The sequence below is a fragment of the Chlorocebus sabaeus genome, chromosome 16 (genome assembly GCF_047675955.1).
Source record: "Chlorocebus sabaeus isolate Y175 chromosome 16, mChlSab1.0.hap1, whole genome shotgun sequence".
NCBI lineage: Eukaryota > Metazoa > Chordata > Mammalia > Primates > Cercopithecidae > Chlorocebus > Chlorocebus sabaeus.
The window spans coordinates 7974102-7992250 of record NC_132919.1 but is presented as its reverse complement, the minus strand read 5'-3'; the positions used below and the strand labels follow the sequence as shown (position 1 = coordinate 7992250).

General features: G+C 51.9%; 1 protein-coding gene and 7 non-coding genes across 15 annotated transcripts; 4 read left to right on the top strand and 4 right to left on the bottom strand.

The window, feature by feature from the left end:
- The first annotated feature begins 75 nt into the window (after nucleotides 1-75).
- On the top strand, nucleotides 76-149 carry TRNAT-AGU (transfer RNA threonine (anticodon AGU)). The gene has a single exon. It is a non-coding gene; the product is annotated as a tRNA-Thr (tRNA).
- Nucleotides 150-605: 456 nt separating this feature from the next.
- On the top strand, nucleotides 606-687 carry TRNAS-CGA (transfer RNA serine (anticodon CGA)). Its single transcript has one exon. It is a non-coding gene; the product is annotated as a tRNA-Ser (tRNA).
- A 9654-nt stretch (nucleotides 688-10341) lies between these two features.
- HES7 (hes family bHLH transcription factor 7) lies at nucleotides 10342-16379 on the top strand. Of its 8 annotated transcripts, none has more exons than XM_073004678.1 (6): nucleotides 10342-10631; nucleotides 11189-11452; nucleotides 11807-11873; nucleotides 13835-13930; nucleotides 14541-14628; nucleotides 14940-15391. In XM_073004678.1, exons 2-6 carry the CDS (start codon nucleotides 11391-11393, stop codon nucleotides 15389-15391), a joined length of 765 nt encoding a protein of 254 aa, XP_072860779.1. In that variant the 5' UTR covers nucleotides 10342-10631; nucleotides 11189-11390. The 8 variants fall into 8 exon arrangements, with proteins under 8 accessions (XP_072860779.1, XP_072860780.1, XP_072860781.1 ...); XM_073004680.1 differs by lacking the exon at nucleotides 10342-10631 and adding an exon at nucleotides 12506-12920 and having other exon boundaries at nucleotides 11425-11452; nucleotides 14940-16379; XM_073004681.1 differs by lacking the exons at nucleotides 10342-10631; nucleotides 11189-11452 and adding exons at nucleotides 11463-11657; nucleotides 12506-12920 and having other exon boundaries at nucleotides 14940-16379.
- Nucleotides 11148-11218, bottom strand: TRNAG-GCC (transfer RNA glycine (anticodon GCC)). Its single transcript has one exon. It is a non-coding gene; the product is annotated as a tRNA-Gly (tRNA).
- Nucleotides 15934-16022, bottom strand: TRNAR-UCU (transfer RNA arginine (anticodon UCU)). Its single transcript is given in 2 exon segments — nucleotides 15934-15969; nucleotides 15986-16022. It is a non-coding gene; the product is annotated as a tRNA-Arg (tRNA).
- A 159-nt stretch (nucleotides 16380-16538) lies between the features above and the next one.
- TRNAL-UAG (transfer RNA leucine (anticodon UAG)) lies at nucleotides 16539-16620 on the top strand. Its single transcript has one exon. It is a non-coding gene; the product is annotated as a tRNA-Leu (tRNA).
- Nucleotides 16621-17067: 447 nt separating this feature from the next.
- Nucleotides 17068-17139, bottom strand: TRNAQ-CUG (transfer RNA glutamine (anticodon CUG)). The gene has a single exon. It is a non-coding gene; the product is annotated as a tRNA-Gln (tRNA).
- Nucleotides 17140-17649: 510 nt separating this feature from the next.
- On the bottom strand, nucleotides 17650-17722 carry TRNAK-UUU (transfer RNA lysine (anticodon UUU)). The gene has a single exon. It is a non-coding gene; the product is annotated as a tRNA-Lys (tRNA).
- Between the last annotated feature and the right edge of the window lie 427 nt (nucleotides 17723-18149).

Sequence of the window (18149 nt, the reverse complement as noted above, 5' to 3'; positions counted from 1 at the left end):
TCACTTATTTACTGATTATCAGTTACTGTCACCCGCTAACAGTTGATTTATCTTGAGGCACATTTACTTTACCTCGGCGCTGTGGCTTAGCTGGTTAAAGCGCCTGTCTAGTAAACAGGAGATCCTGGGTTCGAATCCCAGCGGTGCCTGAGTTGGTGGGGAATGTCATATTATTGCTGCAAGTGCACTTCTCCACTTTCAAAGTACGTTTCTGTGTAGTTTTAAGAAAGATTCTTCTTACAAGCCAATCCGTCTTTGGGCCTCCGTTCGCCTGCACTTTTAGTGTGTATTGGAAGCTACAGATTCTCACTTCGCTTTCATGAAGTAGCACGAAGTATGCATCTCAGGGTCTGTCCTCAAGGATATGGAAGACAGGGCTCGGATTTGGGCCCGTTTTGTTTCCATCCTATGCTCGGTTAGGAGAGGGAGAATGGGAAAGCTGCCACTCCAACGGGGCCGCTGACGGCTGCTGGAGAGAAGGCATGGTCTGCGCCACCGAGCCGAGGCGCACGAGCGCTGGCGTCTCGAGGCAGCGTGGGTGGAGCCGGCTGGAGGCGGGCGTGTTGATAGGCAGCTATGGTTGCGCAGGGCCGAACCCCCACGCGGCTGTGATGGCCGAGTGGTTAAGGCGTTGGACTCGAAATCCAATGGGGTCTCCCCGCGCAGGTTCGAATCCTGCTCACAGCGTCAGTACTTTTGGTAATAGGTATCTCGGTCTCTGGAGAAGGAAAAAGCAAAAAAGCAGTTTGTTTTCTAGTTCTTTCCTTGGAGAATCTCCCGCGTTATTCTGAGAATCTCAGGGACTCGGCCGTCAGGGTCCAGCCCGCGAGCGCCCTCTTGCGAGTCTCATACTCCTGTCGACCTGCAAAAGCCTTTTTACTGCCGATTTCACTTCCTAACGCCACCACGCTCAGGTGGCTCCTTAGGGCTACTCAGCAATCGTTACTTACCCTCAATTCATTCACTCTCCTACTCTCCTATGCGACTGCTTCATTCCTACCCTTACCTCAAACTGCGAATCCCTTCTTCATCGTCCTTTATCTTCTACTTCCTGATTCACTGAGAAAATAAAGCCTTCCGGAGTTTCCCATCAACATTCACATCGCACCTACCTACCTACCTACCTACCTAGTTGAGTCTGTGACCACATACTCTTCTTTTCCCTCATTATTGTAGATGAATGCGTCCATCTAAAGCCAACCCCTACTTTTACTAGATTTCCCATGCCCCCGGCCCACTCAAGCAAGGACACTGCTTTTTTTCCTGTACCATCAAATTTTCCCTCTCAGCCGGGCGCAGTGGCTCACGCATTTTATCTCAGCACTTTGGGAGGCTTGACGAGTGGATCACTTGAGGTCAGGAGTCCGAGACCAGTGAAACCCCATCTCTACTAAAAAATACAAAATTAGCAGGGCGTGGTGGCTGGCGCACGCCTGTATTCCCAGCTACTCGGGAGACTGAGGCAAGAGAAGCACTTGAATCCGGGAGGCGAAGGTTGCAGTGAGCCGAGATCGCGCCATTGCCCTCCAGCCTGGGTAACAATAGCAAAACTCCATCTCAAAAAAAAAAAAAAAAAAAAAAAAAAAATCCCTCTCTACTTGATTTTTCTCATCAGCCTACAAACACGAATTTCTCCCAGTTTAGAAGCAAGCCAACAAAAGCTATCTTGACCCCACACGCCCGTCCAGCTACCACTCAATTTCTCTACTCCCTTCTACAGCAAACAGAGCAAGTTATCCAATTCCATCTTCCCACTCTCCTTTGGACGCTTTCTAATCATGTGTCCCCCACCCCCATCAAAGTTGCCGTTGTTAAGGTTGCTGAATGACCATCACATTGCTAAATCTGGAGACCATTACTTAGCTGCAGTTGATACCGATGCTTACTCTTCCATTAGAAACACTCTTCGCTTGCCTTCTAGGACGCTACGCCCTTCTGATATTCCTTCTACTTCATCAGCAGCTTATTCTGAGACTGCTTTGCTGGTTCCTCACCTTCTGGATCTCCGAATGTTGGACTGTTCCCAAGGCTCAATTTTCCAGCCTCTTCTCTATCTGTACCCACTACCTTGGTCATTTCCAGTTTCGTGGCTTTACATATCAGATTCATACATCCCAGATTTTCATCTCCAGCTCCAGAACTCTTCCCTGAATTACAGATGCTTATATATTATTGCCCACATACCATCTACACTTGGAAACCTAATACAGATCACAAACTTAAAATGGGCAAACCAAGGCCTGGCGCAGTGTCTTGTGCCTGTAATCCCAGCACTTTGGGAGGCCAAGGCGGGCGGATCACCTGAGGTCGGAAGTTCCAGACTAGCCTGACCAACAGAGAGAAACCCGTCTCTATTAAAAATAGAAACGTAGCCGGTCGTGGTGGCAAATGCCTGTAATCCCAACTACTGGGGAGGCTGAGGCAGGAGAATCACTTGAACCTGGCAGAGGTTGCGGTGAGCCGAGATCGGGCCATTGCGCTCCAGCCTGGGCTAAAAGGGTGAAACTCCGTCTCAAAAAAAAAAAAATAAATAAATAAAAAAACACCCAAAAACCAAAACAAAAAAACCCCCAAAAAAACAAAAGTGCAAATCAAACTCCTAGGCTTCTTCCCCAAACCTTCTTCACCTGTGGCCCTTTCATCTCAGTAAATGGAAATTCCATTCCTTCAGTTGTTTCGACTAAAAACCTTAGTATTATTCCTGATTGTTCTCTTTCTCTCCCACTCTACATCGAATGAGCAATTTCTATTTAAAATATGTTAGGGCGAGGTGTGATGGCTCACGCCTGTAATCCCAGCACTTTGGATGGCCAAGGCAGGAGGATCCCTTGAGTCCAGGAGTTCAGGACCAGCCTGAGCAACATAACAAGACCTCAGTCTCTGTGGGGGGAAAAAAAAAAAAAATTAGCTGAGCATGCTTGTTGTCCTAGCTACTTGGGAGGCTGAGGAGGGAGGATCACTTGAGCCCAGGAGGCTGAGGTTGCAGTGAGCAGTGATTACACCATTGAACTCTAGCCTGGATGATAGAATGAGACCCTGTCTCAAACAAAAAAGAAAAAAAGTCTAACATTTGACTATTTGCCATGACCTTCACCATCACACCATGGTCCAAGCCACCCTCATCTCTCACCTAGATTATTGCAATACCCCCCTAAGTTATTTCCTGGCTAGTTCCATGACAGTCTACTTTTTTTTGAGGCAAGGTCTTGCTCTGCCTCCCAGACTGGAGTGCAGTGGCATGATCTGGGCTCACTGCAGCCTCCTGAGTTCAAGTGATTCTCGTGCCTCAGCCTCCCAAGTAGCTGCGACTATAGGCGTGCACCACCATGCCCAGCTAAATTTTGTATTTTTAGTAGAGATGGGGTTTCACCATGTTGCCCAGGCTGGTCTCGAACTCCTGACCTCAAGTGATCTGCCCCCCCCCTCAGCCTCCCAAAGTGCTGTGATTACAGGCGTGAACCACCACTCCTGGCCTCTACTTTTTTTTTTTTTTTTTTTTTTTTTGAGAGAGGGAGTCTTGCTCTGTGGCCCAGGCTGGAGTGCAGTGGCCGCGATCTTGGCTCGCTGCAACTTCCGCCTCCCGGGTTCAAGCAATTCTCCTGCCTCAGCCTCCCAAGTAGCTGGGACTACAGGCATGCACCACCACACCTGGCTAATTTTTGTGTTTTTAGTAGAGACGGGGTTTCACCATGTTGGCCAGGATGGTCTCGATCTCTTGACCTCGTGATCCTCCCGCCTCGGCCTCCCAAACTGCTGGGATTACAGGCGTGAGCCACCGCGCCCGACTGGCCTCTATTCTTAATATACTGGGTAGATTGATCCTTTTAAAACATAAATCAAGGACCCGGTGCAGTGGCTCACACCTGTAATCCCAGCATCTGGGAGGCCAAGACGGGTAGATGACAAGGTCAGGAGTTCAAGACCAGCCTGGTCAACAGGGTGAAACCCTGTCTCTACTAAAAATACAAAAATTAGCCGGGCATGGTGGCAGGTGCCTATAGTCCCAGCTACTCGGGAGGCTGAGGTAGAAGAATTGTTCGAACCTGGGCGGCGGAGGTTGCAGAGAGCTGAGATCGGGCCACTGCACTCCAGCCTGAGGAACAGAGTGAGACTCCGTCTCAAAAACAAACAAACAAACAAAAACATAAATCAGATTCTGTCATTTCTCTTTGAAGTCTTCTAATGGAGGTATCAATATGAATTCATGGTTTTTATGTGTACAGATACAGAAATAAATATATACACATACACAACATATACACACACGTATTTCCTAGCTCTGTTCACTGAGTGAGACTAGAAACAATGATATCCCACACTAAAAGCCCCAGATCTTGGTTACTAAATGCCATTCTTTGCTAAAATGAACCAGGACTCCTTAGAGAAGAGATTGATTCCAGCTGGGCGCGGTGGCTCACGCCCGTAGTCCCAGCACTCTGTGAGGCTGCGGCGGGCGGATCACGAGGTCAGGAGATCGAGACCATCTTGGCTAACACGGTGAAACCCCGTCTCTATTAAAAATAGCAAAAAAAAAAAAAAAAAAAAAAAAAAAAAAAAAAAATTAGCTGGCGTGGTGGCGGGCGCCTGTAGTCCCAGGTACTTGGGAGGCTGAGGCAGGAGAATGGTGTGAACCCTGGAGGCGGAGCTCACAGTGAGATAAGATCCTGCTGTAGCAGGAGGAGCCGCAGACAAAACTCCTCAGACACCGGATTAAAGAAGGAAGAGGTTTTTTATTCGGCCGGGAGCATCGGCAGACTCGCGTCTTAAGAGCCGAGCTCCCCGAGAAAGAAATACTTGGCCTTTTTAAAGGCTTACAACTTTAAGGGGTCCACGTGAAAGGGTTGTGATAAATTGAGCAAGTGTGGGAAACGTGACTGGGGGCTACATGCATCAGCTAACAAAAAGTTTTACAATGCTTTTTTTCATACAGTGTCTGGAATTTACAGATAACACAAGTAGTTTAGGCCAGGCATTGATGTTATTATTATTACTTTGTTTAACTCCTAGGACTGGGTGGTGGTGCCAAGGTTGTCTGGCTATTTATCTTACTTTTGTTTCTCTCTCTCTTTTCTCCTGTCTTTGAACTAGGCAAGGTGGGGGGAGGAGGGCAGCAGGAGTAGTAGTGCTCTCCTTCCTTAGTGCCATTGCACTCCAGAGCCTGGGCGACAGGGAGAGAGACTCCCTCTAAAAAAAAAAAAAAAAAAAAAAAAAAAAAAAAAAAAAAAAAAAGAAGAAGAAGAAGAAGTTGATTCCAGGACTGGGGACATTTTGGAACATTTTGTTGCACCGGAATGTAAAGAAATGCTAAAGAATATTTAGTATGTATCAAAAAAGACACAGAAGCTAGGGTCTGCAGTCAAAGGGGCCCCTTGGCTAAATCTGGGACAATGTGAGCATTAAAATAAAGATTGTGATGGATTATAATAATTGAATAAAATAAAAACCCAAAATCAATACTATAAATAAATAAATAAATAAATAAATAAATAAAGCGCAGTGGCTCCTGCCTGTGCAAATCCCACAGTTTTGGAGGATTCGTTGAGCCCGGGAGTTCTACACCAGCCTGGGCAACATAGTGAGATCCCCATGTCTACAAAAAATAAAAAAAACTAGCCAGGCCTTGCGGTGTACACCTGCAGTCCTAGCTACTTGGGAGGCTGAGGAGGATCACTTGAGCCCAACAGTTCGAGGCTGCAGTGAGCTATAATGGCAGCACTGCACTCCAGCCTAGGCAACAGAGCAAGTCCGTGTCTCAATCAATCAATCAATCAATCAATCAATATTCTTTGTACTATTCTTGACAAATTTCTGAAAGTCTGAAAATGCCAGACATATTGTCACCTCAGGGCTTTTGTGCTAGCAGTTCCCTCTGCCTGAAACCTTCTTCCCCAGTTATCCCATAACCTGCCCAGTCATCACTTAAATTTTGTCTTCTCAGTGAATCCTTTGCTGATCATCCCTGATGACATCTAAAATTACAATTCTCACTCTCCACTCCCCTTCTCTGCTTGCTTTTTTCTTTTCTTTTTCTTTCTTTCTTTTTTTTTTTTTTTTGGAGACGGAGTCTCTCTCTGTCTCCCAGGCTGGAGTACAGTGGCGCAATCTTGGCTCACTGCAAGTTCTGCCTCCCGGGTTCACTCCGTTCTCCTGCCTCAGCCTCCCGAGTAACTGGGACTACAGGTGCCCACCACCGTGCCCGGCTAATTTTTTGTACTTTTTTTAGTACAGACGGGGTTTCACCGTGGTCTCAAGCTCCTGACCTCGTGATCCGCCCGCCTCAGTCTCCCAAAGTGCTGAGATTACAGGCGTGAGCCACCGCGCCTGGCCTTTTTTTGTTTGTTTTTTTGAGAAGAAGTCTAGCTCTGTCGCCCAGGCTGGAGTGCAGTGGTGGGATCTTGGCTCCCTGTAACCTTCACCTTCCGGGTTCCAGTTATTCTCCTGCTTCAGCCTCCCGAGTAGCTGGGACTACAGGTGCCCGCCAACACGCCCGGTTACTTTTTGTATTTTTAGTAGAGATGGGGTTTCATGATGTTGGACAGGCTGCTCTCGAACTCCTGCCCTCAGGTGATCCGCCCGCCTTGGCCTTCCAAAGTGCTGGGATTACAAGCGTGAACCACCGCGCTCTGCCCATGTTTAATTTATTTCTATAGCACCATCTAACAAATGATGTGCTTTGTATAACGTACATTGACTGTTTCCCCTAGGAGAATATATGACTTGTAAGGGCAGAGATCATTGCCTGTTTCTTTTGGGACTATATCCCCAGGGCCCAGGACAGATGGAGGCCCACGGTATGCACCCTGTAAATATGTGCTGAAGAATAAAGGAGGTTCAGGGATCCAGACCTTTTGTGTCTGCAGGGCTTTAAGTTCTTTAAGTGGTTTCACTGCCCTATTTTCTCTGCCTGGGTCTGTGCTGCCCCTTCTCTTTTCTTTGATTTTGCCACCCAAGGCAAGCGGAGCAGGGCAAGACCTGAAGTTTGCCTTGTGGGCCTGGAGAGCATCTATCCTGGTCTTTCCTTGGCCCAGGGTCCTGGTCCTTCTACTTCCCAACCCCCAATGCCCCAGGACTCAACCCTCCAGGAACTCCCTCTACCCAGGGCCCAGGGGCTCCCAGGAAACCAGCCTGCCTTTTGAAGAACTGAAGAGGGAGGAGCCAAGTCTTGGAAACCAGGACAGGGGAGACTTCGCAATGGGGGAAGGGAGGCTGGGACACTCTACCGGCTATGTGTATATATGTATATATGTGTATATATATGTGTACTGTATATATATGTGTACTGTATATGTATACTATATACACATGTATGTGTATATATGTATATGTGTATATATGTGTGTACTATATACACATGTATGTATACACATGTGTGTATACATATATACATATATTTATATATACACATGTATGTATACACATATATACATATATATGTATATATACACACACATATATATGATTATAATGGGGATTGCCGGACGCAATGGCTCATGCCTGTAATCCCAGCACTTTGGGAGGCCGAAGTGGTCAGATCACCTGATGTCCGGAGTTCCATACCAGCCCGGCCAAACTTAGTGAAATTCCGTCTCTACTAAAAATACAAAAATTAGCCGAGGGTGGTGGCTAATGCCTGTAATCCCAGCTACTCAAGAGGCTGAGGCAGGAGAATCGCTTGAACCCGGGAGGCAGAGGTTGCAGTGAGCGGAGATCCCAGCATTGCACTCCATCCTAGGCAACAAGAGCGAGATTTTAATGGGGCTAAAAAAATTCCTTATCACCGGGCGCGGTGGTACACGCCTGTAATTCCAGCACTTTGGGAGGCCGAGGCTGGCGGATCACGAGGTCAGGAGATTGAGACCAGCCTGACCAACATGGTGAAACCCCATCTCTACTAAAAATACAAAAATTAGCCGGGTGTGGTGGCACCGGCCTGTCATCCCAGCTACTTGGGAGCCTGAGGCAAGATAATCGCTTGAACCCGGGAGGCAGAGGTAGCAGTGAGCCGGACCGCCCCACTGCACTCCAGCCTGGACAACGGAGTGAGACCCCGACTCAAAAAAAAAAAAAAAAAAAAAAAAGAAAGAAAGAAAAATTCGTATCACTTAAAGATGGCATAGCTATCATAACATTGTAGTGCCATGCGTTACCTTTGAGGTACACAAATACTTACCATTGTGTACAGTTGCCTGCAATATTCACTACAGTACCATGCTGTAGCTGTACGGGTAGCTTAGGAGCACAATAAACTACACAGTGTAGCCTAGGTGTGTAGAAGGCTCTACCATGTAGGTTTGCATCACTACACTCTGTGATATTTGAATAATGAAATTGCCTAGCAACGCATTTCTTTGAATATATCCACACGTTAAGCAATGCATGACTGTACCTAAGACAAAGATCTAGGAGTTAACCCCTTCATGTTTTCTCTTCTCACCACCACCTCAAGGCATTGCCTAGAAGACTGCTCCAGCCCCAAATGAGCCCTCTGCCTTCATTCTCCAAATAGCAACAAGAGCGATCTTTTAATTTTATCTATCTATCTATCTATCTATCTATCTATCTATCTATCTATCTCTGTCTAGAGTCTCGCCCAGGCTGGAGAGCAGTGGTGCAATCTTGGCTCACTGCAACCTCCCCTCTCAGATGCGCACCATCACCCCTGACTAATTTTTTTTTTCTTTTTTCTTTATTTTTTTTTTTTTCATTGAGACAGAGTCTGGGTTTGTCGCCCAGGCTGGAGGGCAGTGGCGCGATTAAGGCTCACTGCAACCTCTGCCTCCCGGGTTCAAGCGATTCTCCTGCCTCAGCCTCCGGAGTAGCTGGGATTACAGGCACACGCCATCACTCCCGTTTAATTTTTGTATTTTTAGTAGAGACGGGGTTTTGCCATGTTGGCCAGGCTGGTCTCGAACTCCTGGGCTCAAGCGATCCTCCCCCCTCAGCCTCCCAAAGTGCTGGGATTACAGGCGTGAGCCACAGCGTCCGGTCCAAAGTGATTTATTATTATTATTATCATCATCATTATTTTGAAACGGAGTCTTGCTCTGTTACCCAGGCTGGAGTGCAGTGGTGCGATCTCGGCTTATTGCAAACTCCGCCTCCCAGTTCAAGCGATTCTCCTGCCTCAGTCTCCCGAGTAGCTGGGATTACAGGCGTGTGCCGCCACGCCTGGCTAATTTTTGTATTTTTAGTGGACACAGGGTTTCGCCATGATGGCAGCCTGGTCTCGAACTCCTGAAATCAGGTGATTCACCTGCCTCGGTGTACCAAAGTGCGCGGATTACAGGCATGAGCCACCGCGCCCGGTCCCGAAGTGATCTTTTAAAACATAAGTCAGAGAATATAACTTTCCTAATGAAAATCCTCCACTAGCTTCCAATTGCCCTTAGACTAAAATCCAAACCCCTTCAACACTCTCTAAGATCCTGTGGGATGGGCTACGCCTGACTCTCCAATCTGATCTCTGCCACTCTGCAAATTCTCCATCTCGGGTTCGCTGGACCTCTTTCTCCAGCTCCCACCAGCAAATAGCTCTCCTGCCTCAGAGCCTGTACTTGCAGTTCCTTTTGCCTGGACTCAAGGCTGCTGACTATGCTGGCATCAAATATCAACTCTTCATAGAGGCTGTCTCTGACCACCCAGAGTAAAGTAGCCCTTCACTTTCAAGTCATCGCCATGACCCTTTTGTTTTGTTTTGTTTTTGTTTTGTTGTTGTTTTCTTTCCACAGCCTCATAACCTTCTGAAGCTATCTTACGTTATTTTTTGCTTTCGCAGTTATTGTCTGTCTTTCCCATTGTAACGTAAGCTTCAGGAAGGCCCAGACCCAATGTACTCCTTCCAGTACTCAGCACACGGGAGGCACCCAATAAATATGGGCTGACCTAATAAATCCAGCAGCTGCGCACACAGGCATATAGATAGATGCACGTGTTTGTTTGTTGTTGTTGTTGTTGTTGTTTGTTTTTTTAAACAACGGTTTCCTTCTGGAGGCCACGGTTACTACTTAGAGCTAAGAAGAGAGCATTGGCAGTCACAGATACAATCCGAGGACGAGACAGAGACCCAGACCCTGGCGCAAATAAAACAGGCTGAAGGAAACGGGAGAGGCAGCTCCAGGGTGAGTTCCAGAGAGACCCAGATAGACTAAGACCGAGACAAAGATTCACTCAGCGAACCTAAGCCCCGAGCCCACCGGTCCCGGCAGCTACCGCGGACAGAGCCAGGAGGAGGAGGCGAGCGGAGGGAGGCGTAGCGCGCCGGAAGGGAGCGGACCGTAGGGAGCCTCGTCGCCCCGCCCCGCCGCTCCGCCCCGCCCTGCTCACAAGTGGTCGTCGCCGCAGGTGGCGGTGCGCCTGCCCGCCCGCCCTCGGGCCCGACGCGTGCGGGATCAAAGCGGCCGGGAAGGGGCGGGGAGGGGAGGTGGCAGGAACCCAGAGGTGTTAGCGAGCTTCCCAGGGGATGGCAGGAGCGTGGGAGCGCAGAGTCCCGGGAGGCGACAGAGACTCGGAGAGACGACGAGATACCAGAGACCCGAGAGAGCCAGAGGCGGAGATGCAGACGCCAAGAGACCGGAGAGACGCGGAATCAGAGATGCGGAGGAACGAGACCACCGACACCCAGAGCGACCCAGGTAGAAGTTGCTGAAGATCTGGAAAGAACGTGAGAGATACAGAGATGGAGAAGCTAAGGGGCACTCAGAGACCCAGTAAGGAGGCTAGACAAAAAAGGCACAGACCCATAGACTTAAGAAAAGGAAGCTTGCTTTAGAGAGAACGGAAAATAACAGAGGAAGAGAGGTGGAAAGAACAAGGGATTTAGAGTGGGGGGCGGGAAGACCTGGCCCCTCCCCCGCGGGGGGCCGAGAGGACCCCCGGGGCAGGGATCCGAGCACTGTGTTCTTTCTCAGGGTCACGCCTGTGGAGGTGCGGGCCGGGGGCGGAGGGAGGGGTGTGGAGGATGCAGTACCCCCAGGCAGGGAGGAGGGGAGAGTGAGGGCGTGCGGAATCAGGGTGTAGGACTGGAGCTGCAAATTCTGCTATAGTCAAAAGGCTAAGATTTATATTTGGCAGAAATATTTAAGTGAAGATGCTTTTTGGATGCTACCAAATGTATTACCCTCTCTTTGGAGAGGAGAAAATAAGGCTCTTGCATTGGCCGGGAATCGAACCCGGGCCTCCCGCGTGGCAGGCGAGAATTCTACCACTGAACCACCAATGCGCGACTACTGGAATGTGCCAGGAGACTATCTGAAGTCGTAAGAGGTTGAGGCGGACCCGGACAGGCAACTGTGTAGGCCAGGGAACTGGTCCCGAATAGTCGACGTGGGTGGAGCGCCAGGTCATCCTTCCTCTCGTCCGGATCCGGCCACCGGGCCATAAAGCCGCCCCATATGGCCAGGGGCGGCCCCACACCCGGGTGCGAACAGCCTGGGGCCCCCAGCCTCGCGTGCAGGTGAGAAAAATTCAGCCCGAGCCCAGGTTCCCAAGGAGGGGGGCAGCGGGGGCTGTTGGGGCCACACATTTGCGTTCCCATTTGGCTGAGGGACGGAGAGGGGGGATGTGCTGGGGGCCCTGATCCCAAATGGGAGCTCCCTCTTCAAGGTCTGTGCCTCTCTAGGCTCTGGCTACAGCAAGAAAGGCTCCGTTACAAAACCAAGGTGCGGAGGGCCGTTGGGAGGGCTTGGAGGAATTCCCACTGGTCTCTGTCTTCACAGCTATCTTCCGTCTCGGTCTGCAACCCTGTCTTTCCGTGTCTTTATCCCTGGCTACCTGGCTGTCCCGTTCAGTTTCTGATTTATCTTCTCAGGCACTTTGTCCCGAAGCCCCCGAGTGGTCAGGCATCGTTCTGCGGAGGGTCATGTTCTTGGTTTGAGGTGGGTGTTGATCCCTTTTCTGTATCCCTTGCTTTCCTCTTAGTAAAACTGCCTGCTCCCTGCTACCCTACAGTCACCAGGGGCCTCCAGAAGCAAGCAATGCGGGCACACTTGCGTGAGGTGTCCCATCAGCCACACCCCTGAATCTCCTATGACTAGTTTTGAATCAAATACTTGTGCTGTAAGTGGAAAGACCTCTCCACTGCTACCTATGTTTCAAAGACTTGCTCCCTCTGCCTTGAGGTTCCTCCTCAGTCCAGCCATCCTCAAGGAGACCTTTTCCCGGAGCACCTATTTCACTGGGCTTCTGTAACAGCTACTTGGTGTCACGTGGTCTTTCCCATTAGCTACTGCAGGGATAAGCTGGGTCTCTCCTGCGTATCTCACTATGACTCGCCCGAGCCTAGACCAGTGCCCTGTCCGCCCAGTGGGCGCGCAGATGCTCGGGGACTTGAATGTAACTGGCTTAGACAGAACAGAGCGCCTCTCCAACCTCCTGGCAGAGCTTCGGTTGAGTCGGACGGATTTACCCAGCACACTCGGGTTGCTCCCTGTCTCGACTAGGAAGCGAACTTCGGAGATGATGTATAAAATTCAGCCTGGGGGCTGAGAGGTGCTAACTTCTATTTCAGGTTAGTGAGGGTACAGTAAGTCTCCGACAAAGCTGCAATTCTGGAGGAACTCTGAATTTCATCCCCAAGCGAGCTCTGCCCCTAATAACCTCCTGCCTTCAGCTGGGTTCCGCCTCCTTATACAGCCTTATGGTCCGTAAACCAGCCAGTGCCCCCATTCACCCCTCACTTCCCACACTCCCAGGCCAGTTTCTCTACTTCCCCTCCCCCCTTCACTCCTCCTCTTTCCGGGAGCCTCGTGCCGGGTCCTAGAGGGGCAGAATCCGGGTGCCGAAGGGGGCGGGGTCGGGTCCTATCCCTCCTACCCTGGGGCCGCGGAATATAAGGCTCCAGGCGAGCAGGGACCCGGTCCACACCAGGGTCCGGAGGAGCAATGGTCACCCGGGATCGAGCTGAGAATAGGGACGGCCCCAAGGTGAGAGGCGGGAGGGGAGGGAGCAGAGGTCCCTGGTTTGGCCAGGGGACTGGGCCCCTGACGCCGTCGGTCTGGAGAGAGACTGGGGACGCAGGGGTGGAAGGGGAGCCGTGCTCCAGGACTCCAGGAGCCAGGAGCTGGAGAGGAAGCTGCAAAATATGAAGAAAGGGGACAGGGGTCAGAGCCAGACCTGAGTGGGCGGCGGAAACATAGGACTAGGGGCCTCGGTAATGAGGGTCGGCACCTTGTGGCCTGGGGAGGGGGCCGGTGTTGGAGTAAAATAAGTAGAGGGCAGAGCCAAGGGAGGAGGGTGGGAACGAAAAGAGAAGAGGATAGTCTCTTGCTCTACGCTGGCTGTGAGGCGGGCGGGGCTGGCCCAAGGCGGTCTTGTAGAGAAGGCCCCGGGGCGTTGGTTCCAGAGGCCCCACACTGGTGGAAGATTTTAGGAGAACCAGTGGAGAAGGTGGCGGCCTGGAGGGTTCTGAGGGAGAAGAGGGGGCGCGGTCGCGCTAGGTATCTCCCTTTCTATACTCAGGGCCGCCAGCTCTGAGCCCGGCACCGTGCGGGGCACGTGCCTGCGCGCAGAGGGTTCCCAAAGTTCTCCACTGAGACAGAGAGAAACTGCACGAGACGGAGACGTAGAGAGAAAAGAGGAGGAGAGACACAGAGAGGGGAGGAGGGAGGACGAGACTGAGAGAGGAGAATGCGAAGATCCGGGGAGGCGAGCTACAGAAACTGATCTAGGGGCATTGGGAGGGGGAGCGGAGAGGGATCGAATGGCGCCGACCCTAGGCAATCTGGGGTCTTGGGGCCGGGGTGGAAGCCGGGCTCTCCCAGCGGCGGGATCCGACGCCGGCGCGGCCGCGCTGAGTCTCGGTCCGGTCGGCCCGCTCTCCTTTTCCCGCTGGTCGCAGATGCTGAAGCCGCTTGTGGAGAAGCGGCGCCGGGACCGCATCAACCGCAGCCTGGAAGAGCTGAGGCTGCTGCTGCTGGAGCGGACCCGGGACCAGGTCAGTCCCTCCGCTAGCCCCGGGTCCCCAAGCTTCCCGTTTCCGCGTCCCAGGGCTTCCCACTGGGGTGGGGACACATGCTTGGTTGGCAACCCTGGCTCCAAGGCATCCTCACTCGAGTCCCGCCTTTGGAATTCCATCCCAGACCCCCACTCGCTCTCAGAACGCGATCTTCTTCGCCACCCCTCGGGTCTGTAAGTTTCACGCCTGGTTCTGTAAATTTCGCTCCCGGGTTCGGTCCGTTTCACCCTTTGGGTCTCTTAACTGTCCGCTTCTCCCCCACCCCCCCACCCCATAGCCAGCTTCCGATCAGCCAGCTTCTGTTCTGTCGGGTGGTTAATTTCATTCCCTGGGTTGCGGTTTCAAATCTCCTCCTCACGCGTTGGGCATTGGTTCCATCCCCTCGGATTGGACAGTTTCGTCTCAGGGTGGGCCAGGACCTCCCTTGATCATCTCCACTCTGCATTTGGTCGCGCGTTCTGTGGGCAGTGCGCAAATGCGATCGGGGGTACCCCCAGCTCCCGCATCCGCCCCTCCCTTCTTCCCCCTGCCACTTTCCCCCTCTCTCCCCACCCCTTTCTGTCTCTGCGCCCTCGCCTCCCATCTGTAGAACCTCCGGAACCCGAAGCTGGAGAAAGCGGAGATACTGGAGTTCGCCGTGGGCTACTTGAGGGAGCGAAGCCGGGTGGAGCCCCCGGGTACAGCGCGGGGGTGGGGCAGCGGAGGGAGGGAGGGGGGACGCTCGGGCCTGGGCGAGCGGGAGGGCCCTGTGGTGGATGGTGGGCTTGGGGAGTGGCCGGTTCTGCTCCGAGGCGAGGTTAATAACACCCGCGCGTGTCTGTCTCTGTGTCTCCCTCATTTTCTCCCTCTCTCCGTTCATCTGGCTTCCTGTCTCTGTGCGCCTGTCCGGCCTTGGTATCTCTGCGCCCCACCCCTTCCCTCACCCCTGCTGGGCCCCTGCCCTGCCCACCTGTGCTCCTGCCGGCCGCACCCGCCGCCGCGGCTCCAGGGGTTCCCCGGTCCCCAGTCCAGGACGCCGAGGCGCTCGCCAGCTGCTACTTGTCCGGTTTCCGCGAGTGCCTGCTTCGCTTGGCGGCTTTCGCGCACGACGCCAGCCCGGCCGCCCGCGCCCAGCTCTTCTCCGCGCTGCACGGCTACCTGCGCCCCAAACCGCCCCGGCCCAAGCCGGTAGAGCCGAGGCCTCCAGCGCCGCGCCCATCCCTGGACCCCGCCGCACCGGCCCTTGGCCCCGCGCTGCACCAGCGCCCCCCAGTGCACCAGGGCCCCCCTAGCCCGCGCTGCGCATGGTCCCCATCCCTCTGCTCCCCGCGCGCCGGGGATTCTGGCGCGCCGGCGCCCCTCACCGGACTGCTGCCGCCGCCACCGCCGCCTCACAGACAAGACGGGGCGCCCAAGGCCCCGCCGCCCCCGCCGCCCGCTTTCTGGAGACCTTGGCCCTGAGCCTTGGGGGGTGGTGGGGGCGGGGTCTAGGGGTGGGGTAGAGACTCCAGCCCGAGGGCAGCAGAGGGACCCGGGCGTCCGGGCGAGCAGGTGTTGGGGAGGGCGGCGGGGCGCGCGGGCTCAGCGCGCGGGTGAGATGTGGTCTATATTAGAGTATCTATATAAATATATATTTCCCTGGTTCCTGTCCCTTTTCCCTGCCCCAACTTCTTCCTTGCGTCTAGGATTGTACTCTCTCTGCCCCCCAGCCCAGTCCCAGTCCCTTCCCGAGTCCCTAGTGCATGGAATAAAGTGGTTATTAAATCCCCGTGTGTCCCCGAGCCAGGGGCCTGCCTTTATCTCGACGTCCACGCCCACCTTCCCTTCCCTTCTGTCTCCCACCCTCAGTCCTGCTCTCCATGGCCCAAGCCCCGGGGCAGACAGGTAAGTAAAGAAGAGAGCAGAGCGGGAACTGAGATCGAAATAGAAACCAGGTGGAAAAAGAGAGAGAGATAGGGTAGGGGGAGAAAAAAACGGATAAAAGGAAAAATTTGAAATAAAATCGACTCTGGTGGGATTCGAACCCACAACCTTTGAATTGCTCTAATTCGTCACTAGAAGTCCAATGCGCTATCCATTGCGCCACAGAGCCACCTGGCGGACGGCAGCATCTTCTAGCTTACCGGTACTAGAGTGGGAAAGGGGCAGGGTTGGGGGAGTGGGGGGCGGACATGCCAGGAGCGCGCGGTTTGGATCGCAGAGGCCAAGCCAGGTAGAGGGAGCGGGCGCAAAGCATGTTAGCCAGCTGAGAGCGAGGGTGCATATAGGTCGAAAAAACTGGGAGGGAGAACAACGGAAAATGGGTGAGCGAGCGAGTGCAGAGCTCCGGCTGCCCGATTGGGGGCTGCTTCCGGCTCAGGCGCTCCCCACTCCCAGATGTAGTCCCACCCAAATAAACTAGTTTTGTTGTAAATTTCTGTGTGTTTCTGTCTCTTCTCGTTTATCTGTTCTGCCATCTGCTGCTATGCGGTCCAGAGTCTCGATGGTTCCCCATTTCCAGTTTGAAAGATGTGGAAAAGGAGATGGATCAGTTTGGCACTCTTAGTTTTGCCCCATTCCTTGCTTCTAGTCTCTTAGGAGGACAACGGGGACAGCGGGTTTTCACGCGGGTAGCGTGGCCGAGCGGTCTAAGGCGCTGGATTTAGGCTCCAGTCTCTTCGGAGGCGTGGGTTCGAATCCCACCGCTGCCAGGCCGGAGTTTTTCTGGTGGATCAAGCACCTGATATAATTCCGTTAGGTTCTACCTATTTACATGCAAAAAGTAATTTTATTAATTCCCCTGTTAATAGTTTCACCATCATCTTCCGTGTTTGGTCTTCCAGACAGTTCATACTCCTGCATTCATCCCTCAAGCTAAGACCTGATAGTAGCTGCTGAAGCAACGTTTCCTTTCTTCATAACATCTCTATTTTAACATGTTTTTCAAATGTTAGCTCAGCTTCCAAGATATTTAAATAATTTGTTGTATGTTCTCCTAACACTGTGTTATAGGACGCAATCACCTGGTAGGAAAAGCACAAATAATTGGTAGTGTCCTAGTTTCCTTTTTTTTCGGTCGGATTCTCTTGGGTCATAGGAGTATCTCCTGTGTGAAAATCAATTAATAGTATGCAACATGCTGATAAAGAAAAAACTTAAGGTTCCACCGAGATTTGAACTCGGATCGCTGGATTCAGAGTCCAGAGTGCTAACCATTACACCATGGAACCACCCTCTTGCTATCGTTCAAGATTATGTACATTACTGGACATTCTATTTTGCATGTCTTCCACACCCGTCACTGAAAGAAAACGAAAACAAAACAAAATCTGCTGTTGGATATGGTAGACACCATTATCGAGCACTTGAAATATATGAATTTAGATGCATTGCCAGCTGCGAAATATCTTCTTTTGAAGGCTTTGTACAAACAAAAAGACTTAAAATTTCATTAATAATTTTAAAATGTTGATTATGTGTTAAAATAAGATTTTGATATATTAGGGTAAGTAAAATAGATCCGTCAAGTTAATTTCGCTTGCTTCTTTTTATTCTTTGTAATGTGGCTACCAGCAAATTTAAATTCAATAATACAGCTCGCGTATGTCGTTTTTAGAGTATGTTTATTACCCTCCACCGTCAGTTGCTGTATTTTGCGGAAACCAAGTTTCTGTTCCACTTAGTTTTAAAAGCTAGTAACTATTTTAAGCGAAGCGTGGTACCTAAAAGGTAAAACGATCCGCCCGAACAGGGACTTGAACCCTGGACCCTCAGATTAAAAGTCTGATGCTCTACCGACTGAGCTATCCGGGCTCTTAACAAGTTGGTTACTCTTTCTTTATAAGAGAGTTCTCTATGTGAAAATCCAGGTTTGTAGAACCGCAAGAGGATTGTGTGTATCTATGCAGAATATTTTGGCACAGATTCAGAGGCGGCGGGTGAAGCCCACCTGCTGCTGATTGAGCTTTCTCTGCCTCCCGTTCTTACAGCCCCAGCCGAGGCTGAGACGCAGGGACTGGAGCATAGCGGAGGCTTGAACGGTGCGGCGCCGGAACTGGCCGCGCGGGGCCGCTGCGGACTATGGGCTTCTCCCTCCGAGAGGTTCTTCCCCAGTCCCACGTGGCCCAGATCCCGGACACTCGGGCTCCCGGGTCCTGCAGGCGCAGGGCGGTCCTGGAGCGGAAAGAATGCCACGCGGGGCCTTCAGACGCTGTTTGCCGGCGCTGTATTTCGCTTTCCT